Source organism: Ranitomeya variabilis, chromosome 7, assembly GCF_051348905.1.
Source record: "Ranitomeya variabilis isolate aRanVar5 chromosome 7, aRanVar5.hap1, whole genome shotgun sequence".
In the NCBI taxonomy this organism is placed as follows: Eukaryota; Metazoa; Chordata; class Amphibia; order Anura; family Dendrobatidae; genus Ranitomeya; species Ranitomeya variabilis.
In genome coordinates, this window is record NC_135238.1 from 175,444,473 (window position 1) to 175,466,271 (window position 21,799).

A 21,799-nucleotide genomic window follows, 5' to 3' on the forward strand; every position below is an offset into this window, starting at 1 on the left:
GGAAAAGGGAGCAATTAGAATTTTAGCATTTTTTTTCTTGTATATATTTTCAAAAAAAACTTTTATTCTTTTTTGAGTCACCCCAGGACTGAAATTGTCGGATACCACAGTATTGCACTATATAGTTAAAATAGTGGTCTCCTAGGAGTACCAAGATGGCAACGATGGAGGCCTTTAGCAGACTCCCTGGTGGCCATGATAACCCATTGGTGCCTTGGCTGCTTTGCAGTGGGCAGATGAAGGTTGATGCACACAAGCATTTACATGCCCCTTTTGGAGATTGATAGCTGCATTTAAATAGTTAATAGGGCCCCGTGGCTGTTACACACAAATTCCGGATATTTAATTTAGCCAGCAGCTGCCACATGTGGAACAGACTTCACTCCTGAGCCGGCTCTACACATCCCCAACTTCATGACTGATATATCCATTATGGGGTTAATATGGTGATCTCAGTTTACCACTACGTCAGGGTACCAGTTAAAGCCGAAAGACTACATTTGACAGGCACTCTGATAGAGCCATTCTGACAAACTTAGACATAGTGCTTAACAACAGCACTATATTAATGGGGACCTAACCTAAAATAAAAGTGGAAAATATTTAAAAATTCTAAGGATAAAATATTAACCAAAGTTTCAGCAAGTTGGAGCTGAGACACACAGGAAATTTCTCTCTTATAAAAACTATTCTAAATAAACCAATATAAACACATTTCAGAACCTTCCATTACCTGCTCCAGGAAGGATTCTCTCTCATCCATCAGCTTCTTCAGCCTGATCTCTTTAAGAAGAAAGTGTAGAAAACAAAATCAAAGACAGAAATGAACGAGTTCAGATGAAAAAAAGAAAAAAAGAGAAGAAATGTTGAAAAAAAGTGAACACAGACAGTATCTAATTAGTTAAAGGGGTTTTCCAGGACTTCATTAGGATCTGCTATAAATATGGGTAGTCTGACTTCTAGAAACCCCACTAATTAACTGAATGAGAAAAAGGACTCTGGTAAAGGTGTCCACCCTCCATTGTTTAACCTCAAGATCAGTGACATGCAGCTCAGTCCTGTTTAAGTGACTAGAACCATACAGTAATACCTGTCACATCGGCTACAAAATGAGCTCTCCCCAAACATTGATGTGCCACAGCCACTTCAGCTGGGTGACCGTTGAGAAGTGTCAGGAGTTAATCTGCATTCACACTGGTCGATATCAGAGTCTAACAGTAACGACTCCTCGTTCGTGAAAATTGTGTAATGTGAATGGGTTCAGAGACTGAATATTGTGTCCAAAAACACTTGTTCATTGTGCATAAAATCGTTTAGGTGAGAAAAAAAAACACTCAACTTTAGAAAATTGTGTAACGTGAGTGAAGATTATCTGTCAAATCATTGAACGAGCTAACAAAGAAAGAAGTGAAAATTCAAGTCCTAAATAGAGTTCATCGTGTACGGATGCAATAAGTAGTTCATTACCAGTTGGAGCATTGGAACAAATAGAATATCATGACTTTCCAAAAATGTTGGGTTTCGCGAATTCAGTTACATTTTCTTTGTATGGGATCAGTGGAAATGTTTGTACAATACTTGGTGAATTCACGTATTCGATATAAATAGAATGACCAATGGGATTTGAACCCATACTTCAAATGATCTGTCTGCGTGAACACCGGGCACGATGCTCAGTGTTTTGATGTAATTATCACTGTTTAACCATTTCATTCACAATTTTAGCTGTATAAACAGCTGTCTGACATTGCTTGTCGTGAGTTACAATCACGTTGTTCATCGTTTAAATGATTATCTGCTCGTGTAAATGAACCCTTAGTTCTACTGATCTGATATTGAGAACTTGTCCAAAACAAAAGACATCAACAATGACTAGGGAAACCCCTCTAATGTATATATCATGCCAATAAACCTTCATGCACACTTTATACTAACACTATGCAACTCAACAGGCCTAAAATCTGCAACTAATTTACACTTTGAGCTATGTGCACACGCTGCGGATTTTACTGCGGATCCGCAGCGTTTCCGCAGCTGCGGATCCGCAGCAGTTTCCCATGAGTTTACAGTACAATGTAAACCTATGGGAAACAAAATCCGCAGTGCACATGCTGCGGAAAAAAACATGCGGAAACGCAGCGGTTTATTTTCCGCAGCATGTCAATTCTTTCTGCGGAATCCGCTGCGGGTTTACACCTGCTCCAATAGGAATCTGCAGGTGAAAACCCGCAGAGGAAACTGCAGAAGAAACCGCAATAAATCCGCAGTAAAAAACGCAGCGGTTTTTCACTGCGGATTTCTCAAATCCGCAGCGGAAAATTCCGCATTGGAATCCGCAGCGTGTGCACATGGGCCTTGGTGTGGCACTGCAAATATCCCACTAGAGAGATCCTGTCAGCACAACTTTATAATGTAAAGTAAAGACATGACTGTAAAGGCGCTGTAATACTGATTCAATTGATACCTTTGGTGAACAAATCCGCTTTGTGTTCTTCTGTAATCACCATTTGAAGATATTTTTTTAAGATTTCGGTGCACAGGGGCCGGACTGCACACTGGGTCTTCTCCCTGAGATTCCCCATGCCCCTCTGCCTGTTTCCGCGGTTTGAAAACTCAGCAGTGACCTGTCATTCAAAGGCCGGAGGCAGGCGGAGGTGCCAGGAGATCACAGACAGTGAGAAGACCCAGTGCATAGTCCGGCCCCTGTGCACCGAAATCTAAGTAGCAGACAACTTCCAAGCGCCGATTACAGAAGAATCTGGAAGATTTATAATTTTACAATGCAACGAAGACAACAATGTTCATGCCAATAACTATTAAAGCAACCAAAGACATTGAAAAAAAATTGTTATATGCTTGGAAGCCATTGTCTCAATGATGGAGTCATGGAATGTCCCCTGAGGACCTATAAACATGGCAGAAAGGGGAAACGCTGCTCACGCACTATATTAGAGCAGAGAACCACTAAGTAATAGGCTATGTAATACTGCCAGCACTATATTTTCTTCTTACATTTACAGTAATCCTTTGGTCTTCATTTAAATACGGTAATTAAAAAAATGTCTCTAAAGGTTGTTCTTGTATGATTATGGTGTTCGGTCACATTCACAGTTTGGGTTTTTTCAACAAAATTGTGGTGCAGTTTTATCTACACGACACTGGAGTTACTAAATTTTAATTTTCAATTATATTTGCCCCTCAATCCTTGAAAAAAAAAAAAAAGAGGACCCAGAACTGCGGACAATCTGGTAGCTCTTTGGTTCTGGCTTTTCCATAGTTCAGAATGTGCACGTTTGGAAGCCTGCTGATTCCATTTAAGTGAAAGCTTAGCACTTCAAATAGTATGAAAACATTATTATTCTAATTATGATGCAAAATTATCTTACTTTACAGTGGTTCTTCCACAAAATACACTGCTCAAAAAAATAAAGGGAACACTAAAATACCACATCCTAGATATCACTGAATGAAATATTTCAGTTGCAAATCTTTATTCATTACATAGTGGAATGTATTGAGAACAATAAAACATAAAAATGATCAATGTAAATCAAAATGAATATCCCACGGAGGTCTGGATTTGGAATGATACTCAAAATCAAAGTGGAAAATCAAGTTACAGGCTGATCAAACTTCAGTGGAAATGCCTCAAGACAAGGAAATGATGTTCAGTTGTGTGTGTGGCCTCCCCATGCCTGTATGACCTCCCTACAACGCCTGTGCATGCTCCCGAGGAGGCGGCGGATGGTCTCCGGATTTCTTCCCAGACCTGGACTAAAGCATCCGTCAAAACCTGGACAGTCTGTGGTGCAACATGATGTTGGTGGATGGTGCAAGACATGATGTCCAAGATGTGTTCCATCGGATTCAGGTCTGGGGAACGAGCGGGCCAGTCAATAGCTTCAATGCCTTCATTTTGCAGGTGTGAAGGAACAAATTATGAAAGGTTCTCCATTTTGTGCTAGATTCTCCATTTTGTGTTTTTGACTCCATTTTCTTGTTGCTTAAAGATAAATTCTGTTATTTAATTAGGTAAAAGGTTACAGCTGCCATGAAGTAATTTTATCTTGTTGTTCACAAGCCTGGTATGCAACTAGGCTATGGTTCATAATTGGTATAAAGACCTTGAGTCTTCGGACTCGAGCCAGGGAAGAGATTCGGGGGTGTATCACTATACAAGACTGAGGCATCTGTTAGAAAAACACATACTATGCCAAAAAGACATGACCATATCTGTAGTTTCCATTTTTCCTGTATCCTCATGGGTTAAGTTTTTCCTGCATTCTTATAGGTTAAGAACTGTGAGCGTGTTCTTATGCTGATTGGTTGAAGTATAATTTCTATGACTATCAAAACTCATATACAATAAAACGGGGGCCAGAGATCTGCTCGATCCCCCATACAGAGACACACGTCTCCGTCTGGTCATTTTCAGTTGCCGGCAACACCTTGTATATTAATTTGGAAATCACTGGGTTAACCGTGAAGGATCACTTTAGATCCTCCCTCAACAGTTGGCGCCCTTGAACGTGGGGCTCCAAGCAGGAACGCCACTGCCCCCCGGTGGGCAACAAGACAAAGGATCCTCGGACCGGACACAGGCACTGGAAAATTGGGACTGATCATCCCCCACAACAACCACGGTAAGTTGGCAGTTATACTGTCCAGACTGACCGTTTGGTGTGGTTTTCCTGTGTTTGTTGCTGCAAAGAGGATCTGAGGTTTGTCCCCGGAGGTGGGATGATTTTTGGGTGGAATCATATAGAGGTGTAGTTCCGTTGGGAGCCCAGTGCTCGAACCGTACCTCATAAGGGACGGACACCCCGGATTGACCAGTGATGTAATTCTCTTTACAGTCAAAATATCCTGAATTCCTGATCACTGTTAGAATCAGGCGCGGTGAGGTGATCGAAGATTGGGTAGGATGCGTAACTCAGGAATTATATATTTATATATGTCCAGGGGTGTCAGGAGGGAAAGTCTAAGACGCCCTCCTCCTTTCACTGAGTACCGCGTTTTTGGGTTGTCCCAGCGGGGGAACAGAGAGACCCAGTGGAATAAAACCGTAAGGCCGTCGGTATTATGCACAACTAGAAAGGATATTTAGCTCTAAAGGAGAATCCGTTTTTGTGGAAGGAAAAGAAGTCTTTGAAGTTGTGTGATGAATCTGATATTGTTAGCCCAAAAAAGGGGAAAATATTCTCAATCATAGGTTTTTCTAAGGTGTTCTGGTATGTGAATTGTGCGATGAAGATTTTGTAGAAATTAATTAAGTCTGAGAACTGCTGCAATTTGTTACCGTGTAGAAGATACGGAGCTCTTATCAGTGCTGTGTAGGAGATGGGAGGGGGGGAGCGGACCGCTGCGCGACTGGTTTGAGATTTCTCCTCTTTTCTCCTTATCTGTGCTGCGTGCCGGAGAAAGGGGGGCATAGAGCTGGGCTATTGCATTCTCCCTTCTGTGCTGACTCGCTGAGGAATGCTGTGATTCTTCTTATCTCTGCGTCCCTGAAAAGGAGGGGGCACGCATGTAGCTGCGCTCTCTTTGTATTTTCTTGGTGTAATACGCGCTGGTAGATTTGTGTTTTGTTTAAAGTGACAATATCGTTTTGAAGTACAAAGAAATATTATAATCTGGAAATTTGAAAGTGAAATCTAATGTCTAGTTTTAGAAGGAAACTTGTAAGAGATTGTTTGATTATCAGTGTAATTGAAAGATTGGTAAAAGATTTACCTGTTTCAAGTTGAGTGGTTGATATATAGCAAATTGAAGATCAACAGAGGAAGTGAATTATGTTGAAAAAAGGAAAGCTGCCTACTCCTATGATAAAGAAGTTGTTTTGTGGTGCAGGAAGGTATTGAGAAAGTGATTGAGGGTAATGTGTGAGAAAGATAGATAATTAAAAATTATAATCTGAAACGGGGGGGGGGCTCCCTGTTAGATAATATGGTCCCTCCCCAGGAAATTAAGCCTCTACTCCCGACTGTAAGCTCTGTGCCCCTTAAAGCCAAGGCACCAATATATCCTGGACTGCCGAGAAGTTCTATGGGCGTCTTATGGTAGTGTTTAAAGATCTGGGATTCTCATTGTAACAAAAGCCGATTCTGCATCAGCAGCGATTCTCTGCTCGCTCTCTAGCCCCCACCATACCGCAGCTGCGAGGTCACAGCTATGTTCCATATCAGTGGTTAATGTAACAGAGTTCAGCCCCTGCCCTCCCCCCACCTTACACACAAGTCCAGTCTCACATTCCAATACACCTTTAACCCTGTATGGGAATCTCACCCCCCCCCCCCCAGCTCGGAAAGGCCCCTAGATCTCCTCTTCCCGTGAAACTTTCACACAAGGCCAGACTCTCCAAGAATCTGAAGTTTGGTTCACTGTCATTCACGCTACTACATCACACCTCAGGGCTCCCAGGTTCTTTTCTCAGTGGGGTATGGGGACATAATTACCCACCAGGTAGGAGCCATAGTGAACCCAGCTAACTGTACCCTGTCACATAGAGGTGGTTTGGCCCAACAGATAGCTAAAAAGGGAGGCCCAGTCATAGTCCAAGAGTGTCAGGCCTACCTTGCCGCTTATGGCCCCTTGCATCCAGGAGACGCTATGTCCACCCAAGGAGGGAATTTACCCTGTGATATAGTGTTACACGCCGCAGGCCCCGTATATGATTACAAGACACCCGAGCACTGCCGTACAGTATTGCAGACAGAGCTCACCTATACAGGACATGCTACAGGTGTGCTGACTCAGCTTCATGGAGACAAACAGAGACCTGTTGCTTATTACAGCGGCCGCTTGGATAAAGTGGCAAGAGAAAGCCCCTCTTGTGTTCGGGCCGTGTTGTCTGTCCAGCTGTTGCTACACAAGTCTTCAGAGATTGTTTTGGATTACCCACTGATGGTCCACACCCCACACGATGTATATAGTATCCTTAACCAAGTACAATCTAGCCACATGTCCATGACCAGACAGCTGCGTTTTCAGTGTGCTATTCTCATGCCTACTAATGTGACTTTGAAAAGGTGCACTGTCCTAAACCCCGCTACTCTTCTCCTAGTTCCTATGGATCCAAAGGGGGGAGGAGTAGGTGACATGAAAAAGGACACTCTTTTTCTTTCTAGAATGGATCCAGAGGAACAAGATTAGGTTTCCAAACCACATGATTGTCTATAATTGATGTCTCAGGAAACGGCTGGTCTCTAGTGTGCCCATTCTAATGCTGATTTTGAGCTTTTTGTAGATGGATCCCGTCACCAAGATGACCAAGGACGCTACTGTACCAGATATGCTGTGGTCTCAGAACATGAGGTAATCAAGGCAGAGTCAATGCCAGCTCATATGTCTGCACAAGAAGCAGAGCTCAAGGTGCTCATAGAAGCGTGCAAACTAGCAGAAGGTAAGACTGTAAATATCTACACTGATTCCAGGTATGCTTTTGGCATTGCACACGGTTATGGGCCTATCTGGAGAGCCAGGGCTTTCCTGACAGCAAATGGCCACCCCTTTAAATGTGCTGAGGCAGTCCAGCAACTTATGAATGCACTACAGCTTCCCACCCAAGCAGGCATCATAAAGGTAAAGGCACATACCAAAGGCACTGATGGACGGACAAAGGGTAACGCACTGGCAGACCAGGCTGCCAAGAAAGCAGCAAGCACTCCTGTAGCCTCTAAAGTACATCACCTGGACACCCCACCATCTCCACTTGTGTTGAAAGACATCTTAGCCCGGTTACAAGAACAGGCAAGTAAGGAGGAGAAAAATAGGTGGCAAGAGATAGGGGCTTGCTCTGATACCGTCACTGGACTATGGGGGAGGGGTGAAAAGGTCTGCCTGCCACAGGTACTGTACCCAATGATGGCACAGGTTCTGCACGGGAATGTGCACCACTCGAAGACGGCCATGTGTGACACCCTACAGAAACAATGGATTGCCCCCGGGTTTTCCACCTGCGCAGAAAGGCAGGTACAGAGCTGCATGATATGTGCCACACATAATCAGGGTAGGACAGTGAAAACTCCATCCAAACACACTCCCCGGCCCCTTTACCAATTCCAGAGACTGCAGATTGATTAAATTCAGTTGCCTAGGGTGGGGACGTATGAGTATGTGTTGGTCTGCATTGATTTATTTTCAGGTTGGCCAGAAGCCTACCCAGTTGCCAAAGCTACGGCTAGGACAACAGCGAAGAAACTGATGGCTGAGATCATATGCAGGTATGGAATTCCTGAAGTCATTGAAAGCGATCAGGGTTCCCATTTTACTGGAGAGATCATGTCAGACGTAATGGCAGCACTGGGGGTAAGTCAAGCATTGCATACTCCATCCACAGAGTAGTGGAAGAGTGGAGAGACTAAATGGAACTCTTAAAGCTTAAAATCCAGAAGGCAATGGCAGAGACTGGTAAACCATGGACAGAATGCCTTCCTCTAGCTTTGTTTTCAGTAAGATATACCCCAAACAGGAAGACAAGACTGTCACCGTATGAGATTCTGTTTGGCAGGAGCCCCAATTTTGAATGTTTCTTTCCACAACAGTTGCAACTCAAGTACCAGGACTTGACTAGCTATGTGCAGGCCTTACATGGACACCTTGCCAAAGTGCATTTAACTGTCTTCAGTTCTCTTCCAGACCAGGTTCCTGGACACCATCCCTTTGTGCCAGGAGACCTAGTGTATGTGAAAAAGTTTGTGCGCAGAGATTGCCTCCAGCCAAGATTTGAAGGACCCCACACGGTGATCCTGGTCACCCCCACTGCAGTAAAGCGGGAAGGAAGGCCAACGTGGATCCACGTATCGAACTGCAAGCTGGTCAAACAGACTAGTAGCAAATAAGGGGACATAATGTTTTGGTTTTTCGTATTTCCATATAATAATATTGGTAACCACATAGGACAGCCTAAATTCCCCAATATCCTTGAATAATAAGTTTGTACAATATCATGAAAGATTAGTAGTACAGATGGGTATAGCCAATAAAATTGTCAGTTCTATTTTCATTTACCCTATGATTACACAAATGTGGGATAAATTGGTTAGCGCCACAGATTTTCTAGATGATCAAATTTGGGATATATTGGATATACTTAATACTACGGTTGTTGTCCAAAACCAATTTATCATAGTCACTAATCAACATACTGTAGTAATGGATTACTTAACAGCAGCACAGGGTGGTATGTGTCAGATTATTGGACCCGCTTGCTGTCATTATATGGATCCCAATAGCACTATGAAGTTAAAGTTAGAGGATATTCAAAGACTCAGAGATTAATATGATAAAGACAATGATCGTAATAGGGACAGTTGGTGGGCAGACAGACACCTTCTCCTTTTTAATCCAGCCAATTGATTTGAGGGACCTGGGGCTGGATAGCTGGAATCTTGCAAAGTTTGTTATATATTGTTGTCTTTGTCCTTGTTATGTATGTAATACTAAAACTTGTTTTTTGGTGTATTTCTGTGTGTATTAGGAAATTCTGCACTAAGATAACTAATGATGAAACCAAAAGCGTTGCCACCCCTGCTCTTCTCTACATCGATTTCACAAAGTTACCTGATGAAGATGTTGAAGCCAAGCGCATGGCCATCTTCAAAAGATCCCCACTACTGTTATCAATAGTTGTTATTCGTAAATTCTAGTATACAGGGGGGACGGGTACGCCGCAACAGCCATGGCTGGTAACATGGCACCAGTTATGTGAAGACCAGTACCCCTCGAGCTTAGAGCTTGGGATAGTACCTCTGATGCTGGACATTAATTAACAAAATTTATCTAGGGGGGAATGTGAAGGAACAAATTATGAAAGGTTCTCCATTTTGTGCTAGATTCTCCATTTTGTGTTTTTGACTCCATTTTCTTGTTGCTTAAAGATAAATTCTGTTATTTAATTAGGTAAAAGGTTACAGCTGCCATGAAGTAATTTTATCTTGTTGTTCACAAGCCTGGTATGCAACTAGGCTATGGTTCATAATTGGTATAAAGACCTTGAGTCTTCGGACTCGAGCCAGGGAAGAGATTCGGGGGTGTATCACTATACAAGACTGAGGCATCTGTTAGAAAAACACATACTATGCCAAAAAGACATGACCATATCTGTAGTTTCCATTTTTCCTGTATCCTCATGGGTTAAGTTTTTCCTGCATTCTTATAGGTTAAGAACTGTGAGCGTGTTCTTATGCTGATTGGTTGAAGTATAATTTCTATGACTATCAAAACTCATATACAATAAAATGGGGGCCAGAGATCTGCTCGATCCCCCATACAGAGACACACGTCTCCGTCTGGTCATTTTCAGTTGCCGGCAACACCTTGTATATTAATTTGGAAATCACTAGGTTAACCGTGAAGGATCACTTTAGATCCTCCCTCAACACAGGAACTGCTGACACTCCAGCCACATGAGGTCTGGCATTGTCCTGCATTAGGAGGAACCCAGGGCCAACCGCACCAGCATATGGTCTCACAAGGGGTCTCAGGATCTCATCTCGGTACCTAATGGCAGTCAGGCTACCTCTGGCGAGCACATGGAGGGCTGTGCAGCCCTCCAAAGAAATGCCACCCCACATCATTACTGTCCCACTGCCAAACCAGTCATGCTGATGGATGTTGCAGGCAGCAGATCGCTCTCCACGGCGTCTGCAGACTCTGTCACGTCTGTCACATGTGCTCAGTGTGAACCTGCTTTCCTCTGTGAAGAGCACAGGGTGCCAGTGGCGAATTTGCCAATCCTGGTGTTCGGTGGCAAATGCCAAGCATCCTGCACGGTGTTGGGCTGTGAGCACAACCCCCATCTGTGGACGTCGGGCACTCAGACCATCCTCATGGAATCGGTTTCTAACAGTTTGTGCAGATACATGCACATTTGTGGCCTGCTGGAGGTCATTTTGCAGGGTTCTGGCAGTTCTTCTCCAGTTCCTCCTTACACAAAGGTGGAGGTAGTGGTCCTGCTGCTGGAGTTGTTGCCCTCCTACGGCCCCCTCCACGTCTCCTGGTGTACTGGCCTGTCTCCTGGTAGCGCCTCCAGCCTCCAAACACTACGCTGACAGACACAGCAAACCTTGCCACAGCTCGCAATGATGTGCCATCCTGGATGAGCTGCACTACCTGAGCCACTTGTGTGGGTTGTAGAGTTGGTCTCATGCTACCACAAGTGTGAAAGCACAACCAACATTTAAAAGTGACCAAAACATCAGCCAGAAAGCATTGGTACTGAGATGTGGTCTGTGGTCCCCACCTGCAGAACCACTCCTTTATTGAGTGTGTCTTGAATTTCCAATAAATTCCATCTGTTGTCTATTCCATTTGCACAACAGCATGTGAAATTGATTGTCAAACAGTATTTTTTCTTAAGTGGACAGTTTGATTTCACAGAAGTTTGATTTACTTGGAGTTATATTCTGTCGTTTAAGTGATCCCTTTATTTTTTTGAGCAGTGTACATTTGTCACCTATCCTTCAGATAGGTGATAAATCTAGGACTGTTAAATAATTGTTTCACTGTTGGGGTTCTAACAACTGGGACCCCCTTTTGATCATGAAAACATGAGCCATAAAGTCTCGTTTGAAAGTAGCTTAGTGCACATGCCTGACCTGTGCACTGTTCACTAAGAATGGGACACAGCTTGACTATCTTAGTCACTCTCAGACAGCAAATGGGGAGGTCACACATGCATCCTGCAACATCATTCACATGGGAGATAGGAGACTTCGGGATACTCATTCTCAAGATTATTGGTGGCCCCTTAGGTTTGTAGCCTGGCGATCATACATTTATCACTCCTGCTTTATGTATGTAGCGCGTGAAATAAGTATTAAACACGTCACAAATTTTCTAAGTAAATATATTTCTAAAGGTGCTATGGACATGAAATTCTCACCAGATGTCAGTAACAGCCAATCCAAACCACCCAGGCAAAGAAATCAAAACAATAGATTTCCATTAAATTAGGTTGTGTAATAATGAGAAATGACACAGGGAAAGTATTGAACACACTTACTGAAAAGTATTTAATACTTCATACAAAAGCCTTTGCTGGTGATGACGACTTCAAGACGCCTCCTGTTTAGAGAAACTAGTTTCAGGCATTGCTCAGGTGTGATTTTGGCCCCGTTCTTCCACACACTCTTCAAATCCTGAAGTTCCTGCGGGCTCCTTCTATGAACTCTGCTCTTTAGTTCCTTCCAAAAATTTTCTATGGATTAAGGTCAGGTGATTGGCTGGGACATTAGCAGCTTTATTTTCTTTCTCTGAAACCGATTGAGAGATTCCTTGGCTGTGTGTTTGGGATCATTGTCTTGCTGAAATGTCCAACCCTCGTTTCATTTTCATTATCCGGGTAGATGGCAGCTTGTGATGAGCAAATGTGCTCAGATATAGTGTTATCCGAGCATGCCCGGGTGTTCTCACAGTATCTTGGGAATGCTGTATTATTAATTTTGAGTCAGGTGGGTGCATATTTTGCGGCTGTTTGACAGTCGCAACACATGCGTGGATTGCCTAACAAGCAGGCAATCCCCGCATGTGTTGCAGCTGTCCAATAGCCGCAAAATATGCACCCACCTGACTCAAACATTACTCGAGCACACACAAGATACTCGGATGATATCCAAGCACGCTCGCTCGCTCATCACTAATGGCAACATTTTTATCAAGAATGTATAAAGTTTGCCAGTGCTGTATGCTGAAAAACAGCCCCATACCATGATGTTTCCATCTCCAAACTTCATTGATGGTATGGTGTTTTGGGGGGTGATATGCATTGCCTTTTGGCCTTCAAACATGGTGTGTATTATGGCATCCAAAGAGTTCAATATTGGTCTTATTCAACCAGACTACATTTTCCCAGTATTTCTCAGGCTTGTTTAAATGTTGTTGAGCAAACTTAAATACGCTTGAACATGCTTTTTGTTCAGCAATGGAGTCTTGCGTGGTGAGCATGCATATAGGCCATGGAGATTGAGTGCGTTACTTATAGTTTTCTTTGAAACAATGGCACCTGCTGATTCCATGTCTTTCTGTAGCTCTCCACAGGTGGTCCTTGACTCTTGGACAATTCTTCTGATAATTCTTTTCACTCTTCTGTTTGAAATTTTGTGGGGAGAACTTGGTCGTGGTCTGTATATGGTGAAACAATGTGCTTTCCACTTCTGGATTATGTCACCAACAGTACGTCACTGGATTCTTCAGTATTTTAGAAATTCTTTTGTAACCAATGCCATCAGTATGTTTTGCAACAATAAGGTTGAAGTGTTTCTCGTGTGGCACCTTGTTAATGAGACACCTTTTAAGGCCATCAGTTGAACTGAACCAGCTGATATTTTTTCACTAAGTGGCTGGATTACTTTTTAATTACTGATATAAGTCAGCTGGTGCCATGACTTTCCATGGCATTTTGCTCCTCTCTTTCTTCCTGTATTCAATACTTTTCCCCTGTATCATTTCTCATTATTACACAGCATATGAACATCTATAATTTGACTGCCTTGCCTATGTGGGGACTACATGAATGAATATATATATATATATATATATATATATATATATATATATATATATAATGTATGAGATATATAGATATATATATATATATATATACACACATACACACACACACACACCTTTTTATATTTATGTGTTTATATATAAAAATGTGTGCGTATATGCATCATATGTATATGCACACACACATACACTCACTGGCCACTTTATTAGGTACACCTGTCCAACTTCTTGTTAACACTTAATTTCTAATCAGCCAATCACATGGCGGCAACTCAGTGCATTTAGGCATGTAGACATGGTCAAGACAATCTCCTGCAGTTCAAACCGAGCATCAGTATGGGGAAGAAAGGTGATTTGAGTGCCTTTGAACGTGGCATGGTTGTTGGTGCCAGAAGGGCTGGTCTGAGTATTTCAGAAACTGCTGATCTACTGGGATTTTCACGCACAACCATCTCTAGGGTTTACAGAGAATGGTCCGAAAAAGAAAAAAAATCCAGTGAGCGGCAGTTCTGTGGGCGGAAATGCCTTGTTGATGCCAGAGGTCAGAGGAGAATGGGCAGACTGGTTCGAGCTGATAGAAAGGCAACAGTGACTCAAATCGCCACCCGTTACAACCAAGGTAGGCCTAAGAGCATCTCTGAACGCACAGTGCGTCGAACTTTGAGGCAGATGGGCTACAGCAGCAGAAGACCACACCGGGTACCACTCCTTTCAGCTAAGAACAGGAAACTGAGGCTACAATTTGTACAAGCTCATCGAAATTGGACAGTAGAAGATTGGAAAAACGTTGCTTGGTCTGATGAGTCTCAATTTCTGCTGCGACATTCGGATGGTAGGGTCAGAATTTGGCGTAAACAACATGAAAGCATGGATCCATCCTGCCTTGTATGGAGCATCTTTGGGATGTGCAGCCGACAAATCTGCGGCAACTGTGTGATGCCATCATGTCAATATGGACCAAAATCTCTGAGGAATGCTTCCAGCACCTTGTTGAATCTATGCCACGAAGAATTGAGGCAGTTCTGAAGGCAAAAAGGGGTCCAACCCGTTACTAGCATGGTGTACCTAATAAAGTGGCCGGTGAGTGTACATGTATATTAGAGAACACCCTCAAGATAACTTTTTGTTAAATGCTAGCCCTTATAACTTTTGAAAAAGTGAATCCCATTTAAGAAAAAATATTTTAGGTGTAAATAAATCAGGATACATTTTCTGTGTTTTTTTTTCAAAACTAAGTTTATTTCCATAATATACAGTTAAGATTTCTTTTAAAACAATCTTCTTCCTTTCGCATTGCCTGTAGACATCATCCATTTATTACTTTCAGCAGGAAATGTCAATTTATAAGACAGTATTGCCGTATTTATACCGGTTGTGTATCTGAAAGCAAAGCTGTCAAAATGTGAATGTGTTTAAAAGTGAAAAACGATACGGCCCAAGTACTTTGTACGCATTAAGTAGCGAACACACAGTAAGTGAATAGTTTTATAGTAGGGTTACAAGAAATATTTTAAATTCTGCATCGTCTGATATGTTCTAGTGAAGGCATAGATGTAAAGTAGATTTGTCACAAACCTTTCACAAGAACATAACCCAAGATACTTCATCTTGCCCAAATAATACAGTGTCCTCGATCTGCCACATGATGGCAATGCAGCGCTGCTGAACGAGCATTCAGCGCCATAAAATAACTAGGGTAGTGTATTCATTTAGGATCTGACCAGGCAAGTATCTAATATAATATCAGGCTTATGAGGGTTAACCAAAGAAATTCCCAAACTTACCACTTTCTATCATTTTAGAATTCAAGCACGGTAGTTTCCATTCATTTGTATATATTTCAGATCAGGAAAAGTAGCACTCTTCTCCCTTTATAAATATTTGCAGCCATAATCCATGAACTTGCTTTCTAAAATGCTACAAGATTGGGTATTTCAGCTTGTATCGTAATATAAAAGACATCGGGTTCAAACAAGGTCTATGTCTTTGCTGACTGTGTGATTGCTACTCAATTTTAGGATTATATATTGTTGTAATTCAGCTGAAAATTAGGTTGAAATTATTATAATGATCTATGATTGACTAGGTAGAAGTCTGCAATAGGCAAGTGGCGGATACCCAACTCCTCATGGTTTCGGTGTCACTCCGCCTTAAAAGCTACGCTAAATTGCCAACAACATTTAATTATCTACATTTCTTCTGCAACCTCGCCTGTTATCAGAGATCTCAAACACTAAAGCGGAATACATATTCTGTATAAATTCTTTAAAACAGGCATTTGTAGTTCTGTTTTAGATCTGTCATAATTCTGTGCAAAAGAATCTTTCACCATATTATTGTGCACTTCAATTTAATCGCACAAAGAAACATTACAACTGTGTATGCATCTGAAGCATACAGGACAGACATATACAATAAGAAATGATTTTTTTTCCCCCATCTTACTCTCTTGAGCATTCATACTAGGCTTTACATGGAATGTGAGCTCCAATCACGCAACTCCAGTGACGAGAGAAATAAATAATATTTTCTGTTATAAAACTATACGTGACATCTATAAAACTATAACATTGTTTCTTTTCTGCGATTTGGTTGGAGTAGGAACATCCGAACAAGGTTCAAGAACAACAAAAAAAGATCTGTTTAGAGGAACAGTAAAGTAATCAGATATGTAAATAAATTAGATTATAAAAGGTTGGGACATTTTTAGCGGTTTCTCTAATGGGTCAAATAAGATTATTTCAGAACACATAAATAGAAGAACATATGTCCTATCACTGGTAGGTGAGGAAGTGCAAATGCAATCTAAGCCAGGCAGTTCTAGATATACTCGTCTATATAGTAAATATGGCCTGTAGCGACATTTCATAAAAATTCCCCTTAGGTAACTTTCACCTCGAGAGCAGTAGTTTTGGACTGTGAGGCCGGCCTCACTCGTATTAAGCTCATTTAAATTCTATACTGATACAGAAATTAATAAGATAAGTACAGATATATTTTCAACATTGGCATGGACTTCAAACAATGGTGAGGCCCCAGATAAAATATGTGAAAAAAGCCTTTTACTATAATATTCATATACTTAAAATTCACCCCCAAAATACAAATTCACAAACAGGAGCCTACAAAAGAGAAAAAAAATTGAAAACTATATTGAGGGGTACACCTCCAGCCTGTACTTTAGTATCTAGATATACAGCCACTTTGGTAGCAATTGATAGTAGTACTAGTGCAAAAGCATAAACTTTCTGTAACATTCAGCAGTGCCACATATACATCTACAAAATAACCGATCATGTCATCAGGAAACCACACAGTCGTCTTTATTTTTGCCTTTTCCTCTCCTTGGACTTTTATCGGAGTCACCTTCCATCCGAATATCTTCCAAAGACTGTCTGTCCACTGACGATCCTAATGAAGCACAGGGTATTTCACTCTCTCCGGTGTACTTTTCACTTCTCACGGTATCATCTTTTTCATCATCATCCTCTGTTTCTTCACCCTCTTGTGTGGATTCACCTTCACTACTGAAAACCTCAGGTGGAACTATTTCCTTTGGGGATTCAGCTGTGTTTGACAGTGTATCATCTGCATTCTGGATGTTCTCACAATCTTGGTCATGAGGTATTAAGTCATCTTCTCTTTGGTCCGCTACCTTAAGATCTTGCCTTTCCAAAGACACATCCTGTCTCTCTTCCTCTGGGATGGGTTTAAGTATGTTTTGGTCACCACTGTCCCCTGGAATGACACAGTCTGTTCTAGACTCTTCCTCCGTTACACTATTGCTTTTGCTAACAGAGCAAGACTCGGAAACGTCCGATGTTTTGTCATTTTCACTTTCTACCTGTGCAACTAAATCGGTGATCGGTAATAGAGTGTCTTGTGATGGTTGTTCATCTGTCGAAATAATCTCACTCTGATCAATTACTTCACTCTTCTCGGGAGCAGACAATATTTCAGCGTTCTGGTTTTGATCCACAAGAGTTTGTGACCCAGATTCTTCCAGGAAAGACAGCTGAGGTTCGGTCTTTTGTGCCAGAATTACTTCATGTTCTAGATCTACATTTTTATCACTAGTTATGTTTTCTGACAACTCTGCACTAAGATCTTCGAGATTGATGCTTGTTTTTTTATGGTCCTGTTTATCCTCTAAATCTGAGCTTTCGGCACTCTTACAAATATTGACAGGTTCATTTGTAGTTTCAGCCACTCCACCCATAGGGAAATGATTATCAGCTTTAGGGATGTTCTCCTCTTGGCTGTTTTTGGGTTCCTCTTTTTCACAATCACTCAAAGAACCTACGTCATCTTCATAAAATGCGCTCACTGTAATGGGATGATCATCGACAAAATCTATAGCATCCTGAAAGACATCACTTCCAGATGGGCTTATATCACTCTGCTTTGAGGTTGTGTCACCGTCTACCTCTGAAAAGTTCTCCAAAACTTCAGTTAGTGACATCTTCTGCAGATCTTCTCTTGTGTCATAAGATGTCTCTTCCTTTTGCTCATCCACGTTGGTTTCAGATTTGTGATGGCTGAAGACATCAACAGGTTCCATTTCCACAATGGTGTTGCTGTTATTTTCCTTCTCATTGTTCTCATGTGTTACATCTCCACCCTTTGGGTGCAACGGAATTTCTTTCTGAGCATCTTGTGTAACTTTCTCTCTATCTTGCTCAATCTGAGAAGGTGGACCTTCACCCACCACCGAGGTGGTCTCCTTTTTTTCAATTGTTTCTTCTGTGTTTCCTATAAAAACCACGGACAAAAGAATGAAGAATCCACCAATTTTACTAAAGCCACATCCCCAGCAGAGGTCAGAGAAAGACAGGGAATGAATGATTTCTGCTTGAGAGTAGGTAGAAAAGCAACAGGTTGGATAGTGCAGAGTTATACAACCCACCGTTTGAAGCCCCGGCTGGTTGCTGAAGAGAAGTAACATACAGCAAAGCAGATTTTTAACAGTCTGAAAAGAGATTCTTCAGTCTACTCTGGAAGGGTTCAGTTTGCTGCGAAATACTTAAAAAATGACAGTAAAACTTTATTGCTACATCAGCAAGACCTGTGAAATATAAATGCGGTGATCTTCTGTAACTAGATTAAAAAAAACATGTTGATTGGGATTAGAAAAAGATTTCCTTAAACATTTAAGGCACTTTGATTATTTCCAAAAAGGAACAAGGCAGCCAGGTTGAGATCTTCTACAGCAAGTGCCAAAGATTATAACATTCCGATAATCCCGTGCCTCATCACAAATAAGGCCGTAGCCCTTTCATGTACAGAACGGGAAAGACTACAAACGACAAATAACTAATAATTACCAGACAAAGTAGCTTGATCCAGGTGTGAACAACGGCTGCAGTCTACATCTGATACTTGTTTTATAGCCTAGCTTGCCTTTATACAGCCGTCTACTTCTACTTTGGAACAAGGAGTCTGGTTTGGATGAAGAATACCCTTACAAGGTAATAGGCAGCAGAAGTTATACAAAGCACGGCATGCAGGGTTAGTGGAAAGAGAAACGGCTCGGAGAAGCTTGAAAAAAAAAAAAAAAAAGAGAGAGAAGAGCTCACACTATCACTTACCCATTGACACGGCCCGGACAGGAGGATCTGGCGGACCATCGAAATTTACATGGTTTTCTATTGAAGAGTCACCATTCAGGGTACCGTCAGAGTCCAGCACGATGCCGTGTTTCTAAACGCAACAGAATTAACTAAAAGTCAGCTGCTAAAGAAATGACAAGTCACGTGGTGGATACAGTTAGCGAGAAAGCCTTTCCAGCAAGACAGGAACTAACAAACTAAGCAATTCTGAAACCTACGGTTAAAGGAAAGCAGGTAGTTACCGCAATTTATTAAACATGTTTTCTAATCATCAATGTAAACCACAATGACATTTAATAGTCTCACATTTAAGAACATTGAATCCCTATTTTTTTCTCCAAAAACGGAGAAAAAAAATTTAATCTACGACTGCCAACATTAGATGGGAAAAGCTGTGGGAGTCTGAAGTATGACAGTACAAGGTATTTCTTGTTACAAGTTAACTTATCTAACAATCTCAGCATTTTCCTTCTTAAGAGTTTTTTTTACAGCAATGCAAGTGGATGCCACAGAGAGAGACAATATATTTTATTGCAAATCTCATGATCATTCTTCTGTCGAGGTCGGCACCTCTGCCATAGATGTAAAATTGCAGCTGGGAGACCATTCCTGTAGCCCAAACAATGGTACACTGCGATCAATCTACAATTCTTATACAAAGAGGTTTCATATGTTGTTTTGTGCACCAAAGGCTGTCCCCCCTTTTCACTCCATCTCCTGGTGGCAATATTATTATTCTAAGGATATATATACCAAAAAGCGCTAACACACCTTTGAGACCTGCAGCTGATAGTTGCACAGTACTACCAACTGTGACAATATAAATAATCAATTAAAAGAGGAAAAAAAAAACTATCTGCGCTGGAGTCAAAACGGTAAGAGGACCAGAGGTCTGCACAGAGATAACGAGTGCGAGATTTTCTGTTACCGGCCGGGACAGTATCTGCACCTCGTAAATCTAAAAGATTTTGTTGCCAAGCCTGCAAAACAGACTGCATTGACCTTGGATTACATGAACGAACAGAACATCACCAAGACACAGCGGAGAAAGACAACTATATCAGCGGTCGTACCTTTCTGGTTCCTTCATCACCAGGTTATTACACATATGTTTCTATTATATTTATTCGTAGTAGTTTTAATGAGTTTATGAGTCATTGCCCACATATGGTCCTCTTACCGTTTTGACTCCAGCGCAGATAGTTTTTTTTTTCTCTTCGCCACGACAGCACCCACTGAGAGAGGGGATCCGCCCCTAGGAACAGGAAACCCTACGGAGAGATAAAAGGGGCGGTCCCCCTCGCTCCCACAGTTTGGTTTCCTGTTCCTATGGGAAATCCACGGAGAAGAGGATGCCTAGCCTGGATGCCGCTTGTGCAGTTTACCTGTGAGGACGGCAAGGGCTCCAGAGCTGGAAGCAGCGTCGGGGGTCCTGGTGTCAGCTTCCCCCCTCTGCTGGCAGACGCTGTGAGGCCAGGGCTGGAGAGTGCTGGCTCACAGAAAATCATCCGGCACGTCTGCGGGGAGTTAGCGCTGTAATGGGGAACGCTGCGCCGTCCTCGGCGAGCGCTTATACGGCGTGGAGCCCCGGTATGTCCCCCGGAAGTATAGGCTGAAAAGCTTCCGAGGAGAGGGAGGAGACGGCGCCGGCGCTGGTGCCGGTGACAGCGCGGGCATATGAAATATGGCCGCGACCCGGAAGTGATTAGCACTTCCGGGTTCAACAGGAAGAAGATGGCGGCCCCCATGTGAAAAGGACGCCGGCGGTAACGCTCCGGCGTCCAATATGGATTCGGCACAGGACCCTGCGATGTCTTCTATTGAGGCCACCGCAACTACTCCTCGCAGCCATGCCAGCAGCAGCAGCCGCTCCAAGCGGAGTGGATCTTCTAAAAAGAGCAAGCCTCTGCAGTCTCCTCCCCGTCAGCCGGTACCTTCACAGACGCTTCACTGGGGTGAGTGTACATCTACCCTATTAAGCTGATTGCTGTCCCCTCTTCTCTAACACTCTAGGCAAAATGTACTGAAAAAACGAAACACAAACAGTGTGCGATATGTCTTCAGCCCCTTCCGGATAGTTACACAAAGAAACTTTGTAAACCATGCATTGATTCCACCTTACGGGAAGAGGCCTCTGTTAAATCTGAGGACATTAGAGTGTTGATTAGAGAAGAACTACAAGCCCTGCATAGTTCGGGAAAAGAAACGCGTCCTAAGGGGACAAGAGAGTATGTTTCACCCATATCTGACCAATCTTCCGAATTAGAGGATGCAGATTCGGATGTTTCTAGGGATTATGTTTCCTCGGATGAGGATCAAGATACGTGCTTCCCCACCGACAGTATAGATAACCTGGTGAAATCTGTCCGTAACACTATGGGCATTGAGGATTCTAAGACCCCTAAAACACAGCAGGACATAATGTTCGCTGGGCTGTCCGAAAGGAAAAGACCCTCCTTTCCGGTGATAGCAGCAGTTAAAAATTTAATTAAAAAAGAGTGGGAAAGCCAGGGGCAGAGGGGACTACCACCATCTTCAAAGAGACGTTATCCCTTTAATGATGAGGAATTCTCAACCTGGTCAAAAGCCCCAAAAGTAGACGCAGCAGTGGCTTCCACATCTAAAAAATCCCTGCTACCTGTGGAGGATTCAGGTTCACTACAAGATCCTTTGGACCGCAA

At 42.4% G+C, this 21,799-nt stretch overlaps 1 protein-coding gene across 29 annotated transcripts in view; it reads right to left on the reverse strand.

Moving 5' to 3' along the window:
- The window catches only part of LRRFIP1 (LRR binding FLII interacting protein 1), a 127,806-nt gene that overhangs the window by 9,797 nt on the left and 96,210 nt on the right, over positions 1-21,799 (reverse strand). For 21 of the 29 annotated variants that reach the window (XM_077272324.1, XM_077272321.1, XM_077272319.1 and 18 more), the window contains 2 exons: positions 19,098-19,209; positions 14,728-18,261 (listed from right to left, as the gene is read on the reverse strand). In XM_077272324.1, the coding sequence (XP_077128439.1) occupies positions 16,811-18,261; positions 19,098-19,209 (1,563 nt within the window). In that variant the 3' untranslated portion in view covers positions 14,728-16,810. Of the gene's footprint in view, positions 1-733; positions 784-14,727; positions 18,262-19,097; positions 19,210-21,799 lie in introns of those variants that run through there. The other 8 variants (XM_077272332.1, XM_077272329.1, XM_077272330.1 and 5 more) reach the window with 1 other exon arrangement.